The 20,368-nt window shown below is 41.4% G+C and overlaps 1 protein-coding gene across 1 annotated transcript in view; it reads left to right on the top strand.

The window, feature by feature from the left end:
- LOC145361836 (sonic hedgehog protein-like) overlaps nucleotides 1-9,096 on the top strand; it is a 111,210-nt gene extending 102,114 nt beyond the window's left edge. Inside the window, exon 3 of the mRNA XM_080217786.1 lies at nucleotides 7,256-9,096. Within this exon, the coding sequence (XP_080073912.1) occupies nucleotides 7,256-7,926 (671 nt within the window). The 3' untranslated portion in view covers nucleotides 7,927-9,096. The remainder of the gene's footprint in view (nucleotides 1-7,255) is intronic.
- The last annotated feature ends 11,272 nt before the right edge of the window (nucleotides 9,097-20,368 follow it).

Genomic DNA, 20,368 nt, shown 5'->3' with positions numbered 1-20,368 from the left:
TAATTTCTTTAGTAGGCATCAAATGATGATGATCCCCCATCAAGAATATTGCAATTGCTCTCCAGGCTCAATGGCTAAGTATAGCTAGTCAACTAATGCTGAGTAGTGCAAATCAAGCTGGTCCTAGCTTTAATTCCTGACTCATCCGTGGTTAGGTGATCTTGACTATAGTGGTGATGGAGACACTTGAGCTTGGGGCTATGAGTCTAAGGAGAACTATATTTACTCTGGGTTGCCAAAGTAGCATCCAGGGACCATCTGGCAAGTGTATGTACACTTTTATGAGGTGAGGACAGATTAGCTTGTTTGCACTATCCACCATAACCTGCTGATACTTTAGGCTCTCATGTGAAAGAAGACATGGATGAGATATTGAAGGCGATGCAGGCACTTGAAACTTGTTCCTCACCAGCAAAGGTTTGGGCGTTCAGAGGAGGAAGGGAGAGAAAGGCAAGAAATTGAGAAAGTCAAGGAATTGGAAGGAAAACAAATAGGGTGACTACCACCAGCGAAGGAAAACTGACAAATCGCCACTATTGCAAATGGGAGCTGTGGATCTTTCTGTCAGTGATAAACCTTACTGGATGTCAATCAGAAACTTCCTTTTTGTTCTCTGCAGGTTCCTGTGGTAAAAAAATGAGAACAACTGAGTATGATGTTCATGAAGGGATTAAAGGGATTTGTGGTGTCATTGGTTCAGTTTGACCAAGTTTTTGCCTTTTTGTTGATTACAAGAAATTTCTATACTCAGCAATCAATACCTGGCAGTGGTTGTAAGGTAATGATGTCAGTGAAGGTCAAACAATAGCATAAAACTGAAGAGCTAACTAATAGTTATAGTGTTAAAATTGCTTCCCTATATGTGTTCATGGAGTGGGCATATTCTGTTTTGTGTCACTGGCAATGTCACATGAAATTGCACTGCTAGTTAATACATGAGGGCTTCACTCCTTTTCCAAGTAAGAATCTACAATTGATTATTGGCAGTGTCATTTTTTTTTCAATGCAGTAGGTGCTGACTGAATACAACAAGCCCTGCTACTAATGTTTGACATTCCAGCATCAGTGACCTGAAATGGGATGTCCTCGTAGATCATGCATCTGTGGAAGGGGTTGGAAGAGATTGTGTATTATTTTGAGTATCTTAAAAGAACCACACTTGGTTTAGATGATTTATTGTTGTTCTTTTACAGAAGGCTGATCAGATCTTTTGTGACATGTGCTTGCCAGGTTTGCATTTTAGTCTAACATCTGGGTCATCCAGTGAACTGGCACTAATTCAAAAGCCAGCTTTGAAGATAATATATAGGGACCGAAGTTCTTATGAAGCTCTTGGGTTGGGCAACTTGAAGATTGGCGATAAGGACAGATTTGTGCGAAGGAACCATTATGGGAACACATCAGGCCTGATCTTAAACAGTATTATTTATTTGTGAGAGATGGTAGATGTTATTTAGACCATAAATAACAGCTGAGAAGGTTATAAAGCTGACATCCTGAATCCTAAGCAGTTTATACAGTTGTCGAAAACTTGTGATTGTATTACAGGCGTCCAGGCATTGTTTATATTTTATTATAAATAATATATTAGGGGTTAGAGGGTGAACATATCTGTCAGTTTTTTTCACGTGAAGCTTTTAAAGTTTTATATCTACACTCTGGCCACCCAATTTTGACTTATGATTGTACTTCATTTGATAGGAAGTGGAGTTGTTTAAGACCTGTTTAAGGGCCTATGTTATAAAGGAATGCTTACAGGAACAAAGAATTTGCTAAGGAAATAATAAGAGACTATGGTGGGTTCTGGTTCCTTCCAAAAGTGGCTATTTCCCACAGGTGTAAGTTCAATCAGTTGGTACAGACCAGCGATTCAGCCATGCCCAGCATTGCAGACAGGCCCAAGTCAAGTTCTTCCAGCAGGAGTGACTGGGGAACTCTGATTGTTGTTTTTCTCCTTCTCAGTAGACCAGAGTTACTGGTGGCAATTGTGTTCCAGCAGGTATCCATAAGTTCAATACAGGCAGTCTTTGACTTTACGATGTTTGAGTTACAATGAACGCGCTTAAAACGTTTAAAAATTGACTCCCCGTTTTGACTTTACAATATTGGTTTTGACTTTATGACACCATGCCAGCACATTCATGTTCTGTGTTGCCCATCTGTATGACTGGATAGGGTGAACCATCCTGATTAGGTTGGAAACAAGTGATTTACATTGTTAATTTTTTTTGGCACAACCTTGGCAATCTTATACGATTATGTTGTTCTTAATAAGCACCCAGACTTGCAGAAGTTCCGGATTAAATGGGCAATTGATAGTGATCAATGGCTTCATTATAACCCCCACACTAACTAAGGAACTTGCACTAAGGCATGCAGACATCAACAGTCACCTTAGCGACTTGACAGGGCAAGAATTGACAGCAGTTAACACCGTCGGGTGCCCCATGACTTATTTCCAGCCTTGGTTCAGGAACTAATAACCCATTTATAGCATTATTCCTATGACAAAATTGATTCTGACTTCAACATTTTGACTTACAATGGGAACCAATTGTGCTGTAGCTACATCAAAGCTGGAATGAACTTAGTCTGTATAGCTCAGTACCACACTGGGCTGTCCATCCACCTACTGAGCCACCGGTTGCTCCATACACCATTGGAATATTTTAAATAGTTCTGTCACTATCTAGTCATAAAACTTGGTGAATTAAGTAACAATCCTTTATACATTTTAATCTGAGAAATGTCATAAATGGTTGACCCCTTTTCAGGGTGAACAATAATTATTTTTATTGGTGCCTTAAATCACTGGTTAAGATTCTGGTCATTATTTCAAGGCAAATATTTGAAGCTCTCTTTTTAAGTTATAGTGATATCGAGGGTTTTTTTTACTTTTTACTCTTACCATGTTTTAATATGTTAACTTAACCGGTGCTTTACTGTCTTGTGATGACAATTTATTATTTTGATTGGTGTGGTTTTCATTTGGGAATTAGCATTTAAACATGCACACTTATGTCACGTCATTTACAAATATGTCATTTATTTTTTACATAGTTGTGATGGTAAGTACTGTTGAACGAATATATATTTTTAAGTCCCCCCTCCCACCCCCCAACCTTTTAGAAAGGGACTAACTCTTTGGTGAAGTATGGTCCTACAACATCCCACCTAAATTGCTTAACATCCCACTTAAGTCACTAGATTAGAACCATGGCAGGGTATAGTATTACAGTCCCACCTTAGTCACTAAAGAACAACAAAGAACAGTACAGCACAGGAACAGGTCCTTTGGCCCACCATGCCTCTCTAATCTAACATTTTCTTGCCTCTACGTGGTCCATATCCCTCTATTCCCTCCCTATGCACATATCTAACCAGATGCCTCTTGAATGTCGTTATACAATCTGCTTCCACTACCTCCTCTCACAACACGTTTCAGGCATTCACCACGGTCTGTGTGAAAAACTTGCCCCTTACATCACTTTTAAACTTTCCCCCTCTCACTCTCAACTTATGCCCCCGAGTAATTGACTCTTCAACCCTGGGAAAAAGACACTGACTATCCACTCTATCCAAGCCTGCTATAATTTTGTAAACTTCTATCATGTCCCGCCTCATCCTCCGACGCTCCAAGAAAAACAATAAAGTAGTTTGACTACTGCACTATCATAGAATCATCATACGAAAGCCCATTCAACTATGGAAGGCACCAAGGCTGAACCAATCCTGTCCTCACCTGCTATCTATCCACTCACATTTAAAGCAGGATCATTGGATTGCAACTGGAACCCTGGCTGAGGCTAACTGAATCACCCCCACTGCTGCCTTGGCTGAGATCAGCTAACTGTGCTGTGAATCATGTCTGGGATCTCCTGGTCTGCATGGATCAATGAGTCATTGGATAGACTAGGGTTATTTTAACCCAAAATCCGTGTAGGGCTGGTGAAGGTAGGAAAGTAAAATGTAAAAACTTCCAAGCCCAACAAATCCACTTCTGGTTTTAACTGAGATGGGCTGGGGTACATGCATGAGTAAGTGATCAACCTGCTCTCAGGAGGTGGATCCCTCGCTTAAATATCAATGAATCTATGTGCCTCTGATTTTAGCTCTCTTACCTTCTTTAATGCTGTCCAAGTGGGTTTCCCAGGTGTTGGAAAACCTGTTGAAGGGAATTAAAGACTGCTGGATGGAATAGGTAATTGCCTTTACAGCACTGCTTGTGGCTAAGAGGAGTAGGAGCACCAACCAGTGGTTGGAAAATGGAATCCAAAAACAGTGATTATACTTTGCCATTAAATTCAACAGGACCTTGGTGAAGACAGTTTTTTCTGGCTTTCCTGACCACTGTGCTGCCCATGCCCCAGCTTCACGCCTGTAAGTGTCAGGATTGATGAACATAAACAATGGGTCAATTTCTGGTGCACTGCACACACCGGACCTTTCGCACATCATACTGCAAAATTACATCACATGGGTTTGCTCCCCCAGAGCTCTCCATATGATGTGAGTTTCCAATCTTGCCTATTTATCCTGGATAGACAATGAGTGCTTTTGCAGTGTGGGAGGCATAATCAAAGCAATAGTTATCAGGTATTGCCCACACACCTTTTATCAAGCCAGGAATACACTGGCCATGTCAGAAATCTGAGCGAAAGTCATGCCCATGGTAGGGAAGAGCAGAGAGGACAATAATAATCAAATGAACAAACAGACATTTTACTGGAGCACTTTAACCTCACTGGTGAATGATTTAATTTAACATGTAACAGCCTGAACTGTTTACACCAGGTCAGGGTACCAAGAGGACGGTAATGAAATTATGATCTTTTAATAACTTTAAATTTGACTAGAGGTGATTGTTGGGAACACAGTCCCAATGCCCTAGAAACAAAAATAGAATCCACAATTGTCAATTATGGTCAATTATTAGAACAAGCACATACTCAATACAAGTATTCAACACAAGTTTGAAGACACATCTCAATCTCATTCATACAACAAATCCAACGACCCCAGTTAACAACGCTCAGCCTGTGCCGAACGCCAACCTGTAATTTAATGGGCTGTGCAGTTTGTAAATTTGACTGTTTTTGCAGTGTTTCTTAATTTGATTAAAGCACAATTATTTTCATATTAATTTTTAGCTTCCAGGCATTCACAAAAATGACTTGCAAGTAAGTTTGGCCCAGGACCCCAAATATTCATCAGCCCCCCACTATTAACTAGTTGAAATTGTGAAATCTTGATGTTGTGATTTCTGTACGACAGCCACACTGACCCTATCAAAATAAATTGATATATTTATCACACTTCTTACTCTCTGTGCAGTGGTGTTTATTTTAAAACCTTTTATTTTTTAAGTAGTGCTGAGATTGTCACTGAAACTGCTTTAGAGGAGGTATGTGCTCTAACGGTTTCAAAGAAGTTAATAAATCGTGCTCTATTTAGAAGAAAATGTTCCCTGATTGACTCGGTATCGGGTACAGGATTGAAATTCCAGCAACAATCAGTAAATGCAGGTGCGTCTGCAGTTCTCTCATATCATCTATGTGTATACATTCAACTCCTTCAAAATCCCAAGGTAATACCAATGTAAAAGTCTTGTATGGTTCCTGAAATAACTCCTTAGAGGCTGGTGTCCCTTCACCAAATTCCCATTATTTACAAACTCAATTCCATTCCTAAGAGTGCTTCAGATACAAAGTCAGAATCCAGAGTGTCAGCAGAACTGACATTCAATATATTATGTGTGAGACTCCCTGATTGGGCAGGCAATCATTACCAACCTTTTGGCCAGCAGGCAATCATTACCTCAATCAAGGAGCTCATACTCCAAAAGGCCAACCTCTTGGGTCTCATTGAGGTCATTACAGTTCCACAAGTAAATCCACTGTCGAGTGTGGTGCTGACCAAGGCAATGGCTCATCTCTGCTCTTTGCTGATTTTACTCACAGCAGTAGTTGAAGCATTGTACCTCTGCACTGCAGGAAGGGAAAATGGCTCCACAGATCAGCTATTGCGTAACCCTTAGTTGCCATCTCTGCTGCCATAAGTCATCAGGAGTTCAGGAGAGCAACAGACAAAAAGTGAGATAGTACTTCCTATTAAAAAAACATTTTTTACAGAAAGGTGCTTTGAAACAGCAAGTTATACAGCAATACCAGCGGAACTATGCCAATGTGCTGCCTGCCTTTTCTCCAGTCTAGCCATTAGTATCACAGAATTACTGAATTGTTACTGCACAGAAGGAGGCCATTTGGCCCATTGTGTTTGTGCTGTACCAGCTCCATTGTAAAAACACAAGCGAAGAAAACCAGAAGATCTTAAAAAAAAGCAGAAATAAGAAGCTATCAATTGTAATCCTACCTCTTGGAAGAGTTTTTTTAAAGGCAAAATATCGCCACTTAAGCAGTTCATGTCAAAACATCATAGTCAAATTGCCCTTTCAAATGGGTATAATTGGATAAATTGGATTTTTTCCCTCCAGCGCATTCCAGTTCATGGATTTTAACTGTATTTTCTATGTACATTGCAGCCTTAACAGCAGAAGGTTGATTGCCATCTTTAAGTTCTCAATAAATCCACGACAAAACAGCAGGATAAGACCCTCCTGTGTCTCATTTTGACATTAATGACCTAATTCATGGTGACCTAGTAAAGTCTGTTCCTGTTCAGTGAATAACCTCTTTCCCACAAAATTGATTTCATCTCTCAAGAGTATTCAACAAGCTCCTTCAGTTGTAATGAAGATATTCACAGTTTTAACATGTATTGGGTCGCTGGCAGAATGTTACGACCATGCTGAGCTAGAAATCGTGTTTTCAGTTCAATGATTTTGATGACGTGGGGATGCTGGGTCACTTTTCTTCGTCAAGTTTAATTTTTTGCCATTTCCTAGCCTTTTTCCTTGTTGACGGCACAAACACATTCTGCTTAGCCTTCAGAACATCCTCTAAATAGGTGGTCTTGACATTCAAGTCCAGCCAGGTGAGTATTTCTCCAGCTATTTGACTATGATGGGCAGCACAGCCTGATCATACCCATACATGTACTCTTTCCAATAGGATCACTAAGTATCAATCCAGAATGGGGAACACCAACTAATTACTTTTTCTGCTCTACAGCCACAGGTGCTTACGCGATGTATTACTGTTTCAATTAGAGACTTCTTCAATTGTTTTCATTTTTTTTCACTGAGCTGGGGAACTTAATTTAATGTGGTTAATCTCTAATTCTTTTAATCTTGCAGATAATTCATTGGCCACCAAAACAGGTGGCTGTTTCCCTTCTAAAGCCATGGTAACACTGGAAAATGGGCAAACTCGGGCTGTGTCACAGCTGAATCCTGGGGACTGGGTCCTAACAGTTGATGCAGCTGGCAAGGTGGTCCCCAGTCAAGTCCTGCTCTTCCTTGACAAAGAAGAAGAGTTGAGGATCTCTTTCACCGTGCTGGAGACTGAAGATCCCCAACAGCGACTAGAACTCACAGCAGCACATCTCGTCTTTGTTTCCGATAATAACACAGACAAAATGGAAAACTTTCGGCCGATGTTTGCAAGCAGAGTGCAAACAGGTCAGTTTATCCTAGTAAGGGAGGTTAGCTCAGGACGTCTGCGTTCATCTAAGATTAAAGCTATCTATGCAGAGGAGGACATTGGTGCCTATGCGCCACTGACATCTCACGGCACACTGTTAGTGAATAATGTGCTGGCATCTTGTTATGCTGTGATAGAGAAGCACCACTGGGCACACCTGGCTTTTGCACCCCTTAGACTGTTTCACTCATTGACTTCATTGTTACCAGCCCTCCACTCCAGGTATGGCAATGCCACGCAGGAGAATGGCATCCATTGGTACTCCAGATTTCTCTACAGCTTAGGCAAGAAAGTTCTGGACAGACAAAAATTTCACTCTTTATGAAGAATCACAGGAGCGTTGCCAGAGAGAGGTTGTGGATGGAGATTCAACCTTGTTGTGTCTGTGATACATCAGGTCCATCTGCATAAGTACCTACATGGTCTTCAGCTTTAAGTGGCATTGCGGACTTCTAATTCTGTACAAGGGAACTCTGTTCCCCAGGGATAGAATTTATTTTATGTGTCAGTAAATATACAGCCAAAATATATTTTTCTACGTCACATATATAACTTTTAATTGTCCCTCTGAATGTGTATACTTTAAATATGTTGCGTGGTTAATGTAATCTTGGTCAAAAACAAACCAGTTTGGGGAATTATTATAAAGTTTATTTTTATACTTCTGAATTGTAATATAATTTTTTGGGATGAAGTCAATATTAATAGAATTATGTTTCAGTATTTCTAATAGTAATGATCAAAGTATGTTATAATGTTTTGTTAATTTAATTTTGTTTGTTCTTTTGGAACTAAAGTCTCTCTGACCCTCTTGAATTTTGTGTCTCCGCAGCCACTTTAACAGGAGTCAGGTCCGATGGTGTTGCTCTCACTTGTTGTGTCCTTGCAGTTATCTTTGCCTCTTTCCTTTTGTATGTCTTTTTCTCTGTGTATCTATCTATATATTTGACTTTGTGCTCTCTCCCTCTTTCACTCATTGTTACTTCCATGTTTCATTACTTTTATGTCTGTTTACCCATATTATATATGAACACTTGTCCCTCCCCTCTATTTATATTCCATATAATTTCCTCTGTCTATAGGTCCATGTCACTTGCTATCTCTTATTTTCTGCATTTGTTTAGTTACTTTTTCCCAATCTTGCTTGTCTTCAGCTTTTACTCCCTAAATCTCTCACACTTGTCATGTGAGGAATTTAATTAATGTTGAATTGTTTTAATCTGAATCAACTTCAATTAACCTGCAGATTGCACTATAACCTAGCTGTGAACTGGTCCATACATACTTTAGATTATCTGATGCATGCGGTGTTGTAAACCTCAAGGCAGGAGTGGAAAGGAAATCTGACTTTATATCAGCCTGATCAGAACCTATTTATATTGCAGATGGTTAAAAATTGACACGAGGAGTTGGTTGTTTTTACAAGAACTCATGCTGAAATAAATGCGCTTCATTTTTATTTAAAATTGCTGTAATTATAGAACAAATCTCTCAATATTGTTTGTGTCTTTTTTGTCTCACTGTTTCTTCCTGTTTCTCCACCCCCTCTCTTGCCATGTGCCTCTTTCTCTCTCACTCTCCTAAGTTTTATAGCTGTTTGCTGATGCTTTTAACTGAATTTGTACGTGCTTTACTGCATTTTTACACCTGTGAAATCAGAATGACCTCCTGGCGCACACCTGCACCTTGACTATGCTGTTTAGATAGGGCACTGATTTTCTTGCAAAACATTAACCAACTACTTGCTGCTGGCAAACAGCTTACTGGTTCTGTGCAGAGAGCAGCCAGCCACTCCCAATGCTGCCAGCTGGAAAGTTACCACTTATCAATAAAATGCAATCCCACCAGTTAATGAGTAACCCAGACCTTGGATTTCCTTTTGTTGGACTCCTTGTATCTTTCCAATGGGTTTGTTTGCACACTGCTGTTTGAGGGCTACCTCATCTCCAGAGAGGCCCTTTGTGCCCCTATTACATTTTATTGCACATGCAAGACTAAGCCCCATGGCGATGCACCCAATTCTGTATTCCATTTCTCACCATTACTTCAGTTTAACCCCATGACTAGTGTGCAGGGACCAAAACAAGACCAACTGCCCTGCTGGGACCATGGTAGCATTATCTGAGGGAAGTAACTGAGGAGGTTTGTCTAGTGGAGATAGAGATTGTAGAATCTTGTTTGCTTACCTTTGGGGAAGTAGGGAAGAAATGCTAAAAAAAAACTCATCCAATAATCAAATTAGTAGAGGGTCAAGTAGATGATTAATAGATAATACCAATGCAGATATTGTTCCTTTTTTTTGTGTTTTCCATCCCCTCTCCTTCTGAAGCCACGAGTACATGTTGGAGGGGAGGGGAGGGGGAGGGGAGAAATTCCAAGGACGCTTCCCACCCTTGGATACTTGACCAGGTGACTACTATTCATGGTGAGCCAAGACAGTGAATGTTGGCAGCCTATTCAAGCATAGGGACAACATATCCAAACTCAATCCTGTCCTCGCCCAACATCCATTAACTGGTAGATAACCTGACTAAGAGCATAGGAACAGGAGAAGACCATTCAGTCCTTCGAACCTGTTCTGCCATTCAATTAGATTACGACTGATCTCTATTGTATCATCAAATTTGCCTTGGTTCCAATTTAGTTTGTCACCTTCCCTCAAATCCTGAGATTAATTGTAGCATTTTTTATGTAACCCTGGTAGTGGCCAGTCAACTCAGTACAAAGATTGGTGTTCAAAACTGGGGCTTCAGGTCCCTAAAGCTCCATTCTACTTCCTTATGCTCTAAAAACCACAAAAGCAAAAATGACAATTGAGAGATTATGACAAGGGATAGCAGTTAGTTTGTAATAGTTCATCACTGAAAATTAAAAACAATTCTGACCTATAATTGAATCACATAATTTTTCTCTTTTTATTACAATCTTAAGCTTCCCTCTTGCTTTACAATCAGTTCACTTTTCATGTGGACATCAGAAGCACTTTTACATTTTGCCAATGCAGTGCAAATCAAGTTAATTTGCTTCATTTCTTGTGGCCATTCTGCCAGACTTTTCAGTTGATTTTACTTGTGTTTTGAGGTAATCATTGCTGGTGAATTAGGCAATTGATTAAAGTGCTTCCTGGATAGTTGTAGGACCACCTGCTGCAATGCAAAATTGTCTCCCAAGATATACCTTGGCTTTAACTTCGAAAGAGTATTCCCTATTGCGATTCTCCTCGATGTCTTCAGATCTTTGGAAGCAGGAAAAAAACAGCCAGGATTCGCCTCCTTGTGGATGCCAGCATTAGGCTTGTAGTTGAATAGATTGTGAGCACTAATTTTCTGAGTTTATAAATGAATAATCACTTGGGTGAACTCTAAGAGGGCCCCTTTGAAGGCTACCGCAGAAGTGGAGAGAACATTGGGGAAAGATGTCACTTCTGGTTTGAAAAAGCATATATAGGAGATGCGATATATCAGGTTGTGGAATACGATGTTTAGTCCAAGAATAAAGGAGACAAGATGTCATTCATTAATTGTATACGTCTCTTTCATGAGTGGAATAAACACTGCATTTGCCTACGTTGTGTGCAAAATTCTTCATTTCTTGTGGAACCATATTTATGTTCTGGAAACTTGCATTTCGTGAGTCTAACTTTGGTCTACTGTAGTAAAGCTTTTTTTTCTGCATTTCCTAGTGTACCAGAATGCTGAGAGACAGTTCCATCTTAAAACTTGTGCTGGCATCAATGACATTGCAATGACAGTTTGTGCGAAGCAAGAATTTTGTACATTTGATCCTTTTCTCTGTATCAGACTGTGCTCAGTTGGGGTTACTGAGGGTGGAATGTTATCATCCATGGCACATAAATCAGCAACCCGAAATGCTCCCATTTCCAGGCAATTTTATAGGAAGGGAGGTCACAGCGGATGAATCCCATGTTGCAGGCAAAGTCCAGCTTGTCTCAGAGGCAGCCTCCCAGCCCACCCCCACCAGAGCCACTTTGCCACAGGGCTACAGCTATGACCACAGCCATTCTACGGAGGAGTGTCCACCCCACCTCCCCCCCCCCACCCCCCAACCACCCATAATGATGGCCTAGACACACATTTGAACGTTTTCTTGCATCTTCATAGGGTGCCTCTATCATGTTTTCTTGCCTGCTGCAATAGCACCCTGGTGGGGATGCCAACAGGAGAATTCTGCGGGCCCTCACATTGGTTCAGCTGGTTGAATGTCCTGCCCACCTCTTGAATTGGACACTTCCTGGAGATAGCCCCTTAATTGCTCCAGGGATTTGGGATCCCCTTTTGGCCTTAGTAAATCTTTAAAAGCAGTTAGATTCCACCCAACAAGTGCTTCCAATCTGGTATAACCTGAAGTGACTCGCTGAATGAAAGTCATCTTGTGAATTTGCCAATCTTGGCAATGCAGCAACTTGGGCTCTGTGCGTGAAGTTTGGATTCTAATCTCTTGTTAGTAAGCGGTACACATTTGGATTCGGCCAACTCAATGATCTACTTTATCAGCAACTTCAAGTTTTCTGTTACAAAATCTGTCAAATCTCTCAGCCGAGAGGCGGTACCTTAAGTATAAACCAAATAAATTTGGATAAATCCGGAAAAGCACAACACAAATCTCTTTTTCCACAAGATAAAATATCCTACTGATTTACATTATAACATTTCACAGTTTCAAAAGAACAATCCAATATTGGAATGACTATATTTACATTTAATCCTATCAAAGTGTGCTGTCAAAGAATCTATAACCACTTTCCTCTACTTCCTAAGTGTGAATGTTGCCTTCCCATGTGTGTCTCAGTCACAGGCACTCGAACCATACCTCAGTCAATGTTAAATTATCAACCCCATCGTTTCCGTTGTGTTAACCTGATGTCCAATAAGAACCCTATTCCCTTAAGGCTTCAAATAAACCATCATTATCCTCCCATATATGTCTAATTTAGTTTTATACTTGAATGTTGAAACATCTAGTAATAGGTTAATCAGTTGGTACAATATAATCCTTTTGGTCCTGTAAAATCAACTGATTTCCCAGTGGTTATCAATTCGCAGCTACAGGAATGGATGGTTATTAAGCAATTTCCAGGATGACTGGTAGTCATTGAAATCCATCATCGCTTACATGAGCCAAAAAACCTTCAGACACATCATTAAAAGGCATCAAAATAGTTTGATGAGAGTGATATAGAAATAACCCATTGATTGTAAACAGACAGAATTCCAAACCTGGCAAAAAGCTCAACCACCAGACAGCCAAAGCTGAAGTACAAAGAATCTGCAACAAACGGTGGACAGAGAAGGCTGAGGCAATTCAACTAGTTGCTGATGTGTGTGGCACACACAATATTTTCAAGGTAACCAAAGAGATCTATAGATTCTCAACAGCAGTAAAATCCAAAGATGACAAGACCTTTCCCAAAGACACAGATAGTATCAACATCTGTGGGAAGGAACACTGTGTAGAATTACTCAACCTGAAGTCCATAGTGGGCATGCACCTGATGGAGAATATCCCAGCATACAATCAGCAGTGAGCTAGACAATGATCAAATGATTGACAAAGTTATAACTGCTGGCAACCACATGAGAAAGAATAAAGCTTCTGGTCCTGACAATATCCCTATGGAAGGACTAAAACATGAAGAGGACATACTGATCTCTCAGATATGTGCTCTATTTGTGAAACTCTATCACAATAAAGGAATTCCAAATAGCGATACCTTGATGATCACAATCTTCAGAAAAGTAGGCAAGTTGAACTGTAGCAACTACAGGGGCACCACATTGCTCTTAACTTTAGTAAAGTCCAAGCTAGATTAATTTTAATTGCCTCTTGCCAATTGCAGAGGAGGTCATTCCAGAATCCGTGGCTGCTAAGAACATAAGAAATAGGAGCAGGAGTAGGCCATCTAGCCCTTTGAGCCTGCCCCGCCATTCAATAAGATCATGGCTGATCTGAAGTGGATCAGTTCCACTTTCCCATTTTCTCCCCATAACCCTTAGTTCCCTTGTCTATCAGAAACCTATCTACCCGTGACTTAAATATATTCAGTGAGGTAGCCTCCACCACTTCAACGGGCAGAGAATTCCAGAGATTCACCACCCTTTGAGTGAAGAAGTTCCTCCTCAACTCCGATCTAAACTGCCCCCCCCCCCAGTCCTGCTATCCTTTCTAAGCGGGAAGAATCTCTCTACCTCTACCCTATCCATCCCCTTCATTGTCTTATATGTCTCTATAAGATCCCCCCTCAGCCTTCTAAACTCCAACGAGTACAGACCCAGTCTACTCAGTCTCTCTTCATAGGCTAGCCCCCTCATCTCCGGTATCAGTCTAGTGAACCTCCTCTGCACTCCCTCCAAGGCCAATATATCCTTGTGCAAGTACGGTGACCAAAACTGCACACAGTACTCCAGCTGCGGCCTCACCAGTACCCTGTACAGTTGCAGCAAGACCTCCCTGCTTTTATATTCTATCCCCCTCGCTATGAAGGCCAGCATTCCATTCGCCTTCTTGATCACCTGCTGCACCTGCAGACTGGGTTTTTGCGACTCGTGCACAAGGACCCCCAGGTCCCTCTGCACCGTAGCATGCTGCAGCTTTTCGCCTTTTAAATAATAATCCCTCCTACTATTATTTCTGCCAAAGTGGATAACCTCACACTTGCTAACATTATACTCCATCTGACTTTCTGACCCACCAGAGGCACAACCAACATAATCTTCACAGCACTCCAGCAAGAAAAGTACAGAGAGCAGAACATCCCTTTGTACGTTGCTTTCTTTGATCTCAAAAAATATCTTTGATTCAATGAATCAAACTGGAAGGTGCTATCACGATATGGATATCCATGTTCACCAAAATCATCCTTCTCCCACCTGAAAACATGCAAATAACAGTACTTTGCAATAGCTCCACCAATGGCTTCTCTGTCAATACAGGCATCAAATAATGTGTACCGTTTCACCAACACTATTATGAGGGGACTAATCAAAAATCTGTCTAACTCAGCCATGAATATATTCAATGAACCAGCCTCCACTGTATACCTTGTATACTTTTATAAAATATAGAGAGATATGCTCATTGCTATCTAAAAAAACTGAATGTATATCTGTCTGTGACCCAGGAAAGGAGCCACCTGGCAATATTGAAGGAACTGACACCTCATTATCCCTGTTCAGACACTAATGACCCCTCTGTGGGCTGCACAGGCAAAATTCAAAGAAAGCTACACAAAGGCCATCTGCATTTCATAACACAGACCGGCCAACCGGTGCCTACTCATCTGCTAAGGCAAGCTTCCTTTCAATTCTTAATCAGTAAGACAGTTAACAATCTGCGAACCTAGACAAGGGATACACATTTCTTGTCAAGCCAGAGTGGAGAAGTGGGAGTCATGCGACATAGACCTCTAGTTCAGGAAACCACATTCCGACAAGGAATTTATTCCCTCAAAGGGGAATTCTCTCCCCCAGTAACCAGTGGAGGCTGGGTCATTGAATATATTCAAGGCTGTGTTAGACAGATTTTTGATTGACAAGAGAGTGGGGGTGGGGCGTGTGGGGTGGCAGGCAGGCAGGCAGGAAAGTGAAGTAAAGCTATGGTCAGATCAGATCTTATTGACTGGCAGAGCAGGCTGGAGAGGCTGAATGGCCTGCTGCTCCTACTTCTTATATTCCTATGTTCTCCAAGGTTCCTACCAGAACATAGACAACTAGTCTTTCTCCTTCATGGCCAGCTGTACTTTCCAGTATAATAGTGAGACGTACATATGAAGAAGATGCTAGGTTCAATCCCTCATCTAGCTGATCTCAGCCAATGGAACAGCAAGGATGTTGAGGTGGAGAAAAAGAGCTAGTTTTAGATAATCTCATTCTCTTTTAAGATTGCTTCGCTAAAACTATAAATGGACCTTTTGTAGTGTGGAAATGGCCTACAATATTATCACATCCCAAACATATTATTTGGCATGATCTTAACTCAATGTATTCTGGCTGACGTTTGATATGCGTAGACAAAATCTTTAATTAATCTCAAGTACATGTTGGTACAATTTATGGACATGTTGTTTCATGTTGTTTTCTGAGAGCATTGTTAGGAGCATCACATTCTCTTTTCTTTCCCAAGCCAATGTGACAACTCAAGGCTGCTTAGATTGATTTGCAAATCCAGTGCTCTTTTTGATCTTTTTGCACTTGTTGCCACATCTTGAATATGTTTCTCTGGAGTAGGCCCCTGAGGAACCCCTTTGCAAACAAACTGTTTTGAGGGGACTAACGGTTGCAATGAGTTGGGCATTGTCCTTCCAACTCTTGAGTCCACAGTGAAGAAATGAAAGCCTTTTTTGTCTGCTGGCTGTCAGATCTAGCGTGAAATGAGTTTGGATTGTCTCACATGCTTGTTAAAATGAATGAATTGAAAGAACAGAATCTAGGGACATATTTGTTTATATGCTCCCTCAGTATGCATCATTGGCGCAGAAGCAAAAAACTTACCCTTTATCTCTTCATCAGTGAAGATCCACAGAATTATCCCAAATTAAGTCATTGGTGGGAGAAATGAAAATGTCACATTGAGGCTGTAAGACATGCTCTTTAGAGGTTGCGACTCAGACACAACATTGACACTGAATAGAGGGGGAGGCTTATAATGCAGCTTACCTATGCTATATCTAACCTGGAAATGTGAAGAATTATACTCCTCAGCACCACTATCCCTTATCTTGAAAAATATACAATTAATTTGATCAAAATAAATCTGATTTGTAAGAAATAATTACTTTTTTAGGATAATATATGTGGGTTTTAATGTTGAAATGATGGGAAGTCATTCCTGATAAAAATGGCTTGGCAAGTGTTTTTCCATCTGCTTTTTCTATTGAGTGTGCTCTTAATGTGACCATCACAGAAGAATAATTTGTTCTTTTACTTTAGATTGGTCTGAATTGAATTACCATCCTAGTGTAAGGTGATTGCTCTGAGAATTGGTGTTACAATATTACAGCCCACTCTCTTCTGACTGTGGCTTAATCACTGGGAGCATGTTTTTGCTGAATTTACTCTTCCCTTCCAAAGAAGCTCCAGTTTATTTTCCACATCCAGTTCTCTCAGAATTTTCTCCCCATGTATTTTCCATGAATCTGAGTGGGTGGTGTGTGGAAAGGTTTAGAGATGTAAAAGGATTTCAGCAAGTAAAGAGACAGGGAAGATGTGTAGGAGAGAAAAGAATAAAAGAGGTCTGTGATGGGGTAGAAGGCAGGAGTGACTAACATAAGAACATAAGAACATAAGAAATAGAAGCAGGAGTAGGCCAACTAGCCCTTCGAGCCTGCCCCGCCATTCAATAAGATCATGGCTGATCTGTCTTGGCTCAGTTCCACATTCCCGCCCTCTCCCCATAACCCTTAATCCCCTCTCTTATCAAAAATCCATCAACCCGCGTCTTAAAAATATTTAGCGAGGTAGCCTCCACCACTTCAACGGGCAGAGAATTCCAGAGATTCACCACCCTTTGAGTGAAGAAGTTCCTCCTCAACTCCGTTCTAAACCGCCCCCCCTTTATCTTGAGGCTGTGCCCCCTAGTCCTACTATCCTTTCTGAGCGGGAAGAGTCTCTCCACCTCTATCCTATCCATCCCATTCATCATCTTATACGTCTCAATGAGATCTCCCCTCATTCTTCTAAACTCTAACGAGTACAAGCCTAATTTATTCAGCCTCTCCTCATAGCTCAACCCCCTCAACTCCGGCATCAGCCTAGTAAATCTCCTCTGCACTCCCTCCAAGGCCAAAATATCCTTGCGTAAGTACGGCGCCCAAAAATGACTAAATGACAAATGGGATGATCCGGACCTAGGCCTTTTGGCTCCTTGGCACCCAACTCCACTTTCTTCTCACTTGAGCAATATGCCCTCACTAAAATGCCTCAGGATCCTTCAAAGCTGTTATCTGGGACATCTCCCAGTTTGCAGTCCACAAGTGCATCAAGGAAGTCACCAATTCACTCTTTTCCAGGATGAATCAGTACTTTGCTTTTTCTATGGATGAGAGCAGTGAAAATGAGAGAATCGTGGAGTTTGCAACAATGGTTGGCTTCTGTCGGGTGCAATATGCTTGTTGGATGCACTGACATTGCCATCAGGCTACTGTTTTCTTTTATTATTTATTAGTCACAAGCAGGCTTACATTAACACTGCAATGAAATTATTGTAAAAATCTCCAAATCACCAGCGCCTGTTCGGGTACACTGAGGGAGAATTTAGCACGGCCAATGCGCCCAACCAGCACATCTTTTGGACTGTGGGAGGAAACTGGAGCACCTGGAGGAAACCCACGCAGACATGGAGAGAACGTGCAGACTCCACATGGACAGTGACTCAAGCCGGGAATCAAACCTGGGTCCCTGACGCTGTGAACCACTGTGCCACCATGCTGCACCAAGCCACAATCCAAGACCAGCCATGAGCTTCAATAAAGTTCAAGGAGTTTCCACTCGATTCATGTTATGATTTCGCAACCACTACAGAAGGATCATGCAAGCCTGTGCCCAATTCCCAGGCAACCTGCAATCATCAATTTCTTTGACTGTGAAGTGTTATCTCCTTCTAGCTTGACTGATGACACCCCTTTGGGAAAGAATGAAACTCACCACAATGCCAGAATGCAAAGGATGAATGAATAGCTCAATCTTTCTGGTAACCTCTTCAATCCCCTCCTCTGAAAACAGAAACCACGCTCCTCTGCAGTAACAGTCTAGCTAACTTCAGTCACCACTCCTGTAACTGTATATGATATAACACTGAAATCATTCAAGCAAATTTTATATCAATGTCTTACTGAAAAGGCAAACTAATAAGCTGCTCTACAAACACAGTGCAGACCAAAGTGCCAAGTGATCAAGGTTTTAATGTGCATCCAAACACAATCATTTGCTTCAAATCGTTGAACACTCAAGTGTTAACGCATAATGCCTTTTTTTAAAAAAGGTTTGCCCTCTCCGCTGTTTCTATGAAATGCTGTCTTTGTGGCTTCAGGAGGACTGATGACAGACTGATGTAGATCATTTTGGGACCTGTGAGGTGCTGGTGACTGATGACTTCTGGGGAAATGAGCCCTTGAGGTCCGAACTGCAGGTTGCAGGCTCCTTGGCTGTTGCCAGGGCAGTCTGACCTAGCTGGCTTTCCGCCACACTCACCAATCATATTGTAACTGATGGTAGCTAAAATTGACTGGACCTCGCACTGATGATATGACTCGAGTGTGCTACCCACAACCCCATGGACCCAGTTATCTGTTAAAATTCCCTCCAATATTTTAGCACCAAACCTTAGTTATGAACTTCTGAATTCTAACCTTCCTTGCTGCACGCCACCTCCCTGCCGCACGCCACCTCCCTGCATAAACAGCAGATGTCAGTAAATATTTAAATAAACATGAATTACATCCAAATAAGTGGGTCGGACTACATTATTTAAGAGGTCATGCTCTAATTTCTGTTGACAGGAACTAAAGTTACATATCCGTACCAAGTGATGCAAACAGAAAGTGAAAATATGAATCTGAGATCATCATTGGCAGTCAGTGTCCAGTCTGTCAAATATACTATTTTTCCCTACACTTGAGGTTTTCTGCAATTTAGGAAGAATGGTGGCCAATTTTTGTTTTGAATGTTATTTAGCGGAATAGACTGTCGGTGCTGGTTGCCCTGCGGAATCAAAGTAGGACCTGGTCTACAAGGGACATAGCGGTAATGTAACTGGTTAAGTTGCCCATCCCTAATTGCTCTGGAGAAAATAGTGGTGAGCCACCTTCTTGAACTGCTGCAGTCCATGTGATGTAGGTGTACCCACAGTGCAGTTCAGGAAGCAGTCTCAAGATTATGCCTCCGTAATAAGGAAGGAGCTGGTAATATATATATGAACAAACAAATTAGGAGCAGGAGTAGGACATTCAGCCCCTCAAGCCTGTTCCATCATTCAATAAGATCCTAATTGTGGCCTCAACTCCACATTCTGCCCATCCCAATAACCTTCGACTTCCTTGTTAGTCAAGAGTCTATCTAGCTCTGCTTTAAAAATATTCATTGACCCAGCCTCCACAGCTCTCTAGGGAAGAGAGTTCCAAAGATTCATGACTCTCTGAAAGAAAAAAAACTAATCTTATTTTTAAACTGTCCCCTAGTTCTAGTCTCTCTCACAATGGGGAAACAGCCACGCTGTCAAGTCCCCTCAGGATCTTATATGTTTCCAAGTCAGGATGGTAACTTGAAAAGAAACTTAGAGGTGATGGTACTCCTGCTGCTCATGTGGTAGAATTTGTGGGTTTGGAAGGTGCTGTCGAAGGAGCCTTGGTGAGTTGCTGCAGTGTATCTTCTAGTGCACCACAGTACACCGGTGGTAGAGAGAGGGATGAATGAGCTGCTGATCTACTTAACACAGAATCTGTACAATGCACAAGGAGACTATTCGGCCCATTGAGTCTGCATCCAACTCTCTGAAAGATCATCTTACCTAGGCCCACCCCCACCACCCCATGCCCTATACCCGTAACCCTGCATATTTACCACCTAATTCACCTAACCCACACATCTTTGTACACGAAGGGACAATTTAGCACAGACAATCCTCCTAACCCACACATCTTTGGACACTAAGGGGCAACTTAGCATGGCCAATCCATCTAACCTACACATCTTTGGAGTGTGGGAGGAAACTGAAGCACCCGAAGGAAACCCACACAGACACAGGGAGAACATGCA

Source organism: Carcharhinus amblyrhynchos, chromosome X (genome assembly GCF_965287045.1).
Source record: "Carcharhinus amblyrhynchos chromosome X, sCarAmb.v2.hapA, whole genome shotgun sequence".
In the NCBI taxonomy this organism is placed as follows: Eukaryota; Metazoa; Chordata; class Chondrichthyes; order Carcharhiniformes; family Carcharhinidae; genus Carcharhinus; species Carcharhinus amblyrhynchos.
Note: the sequence above shows the minus strand (reverse complement) of the source record. Positions and strands in the feature narration are given on the sequence as shown.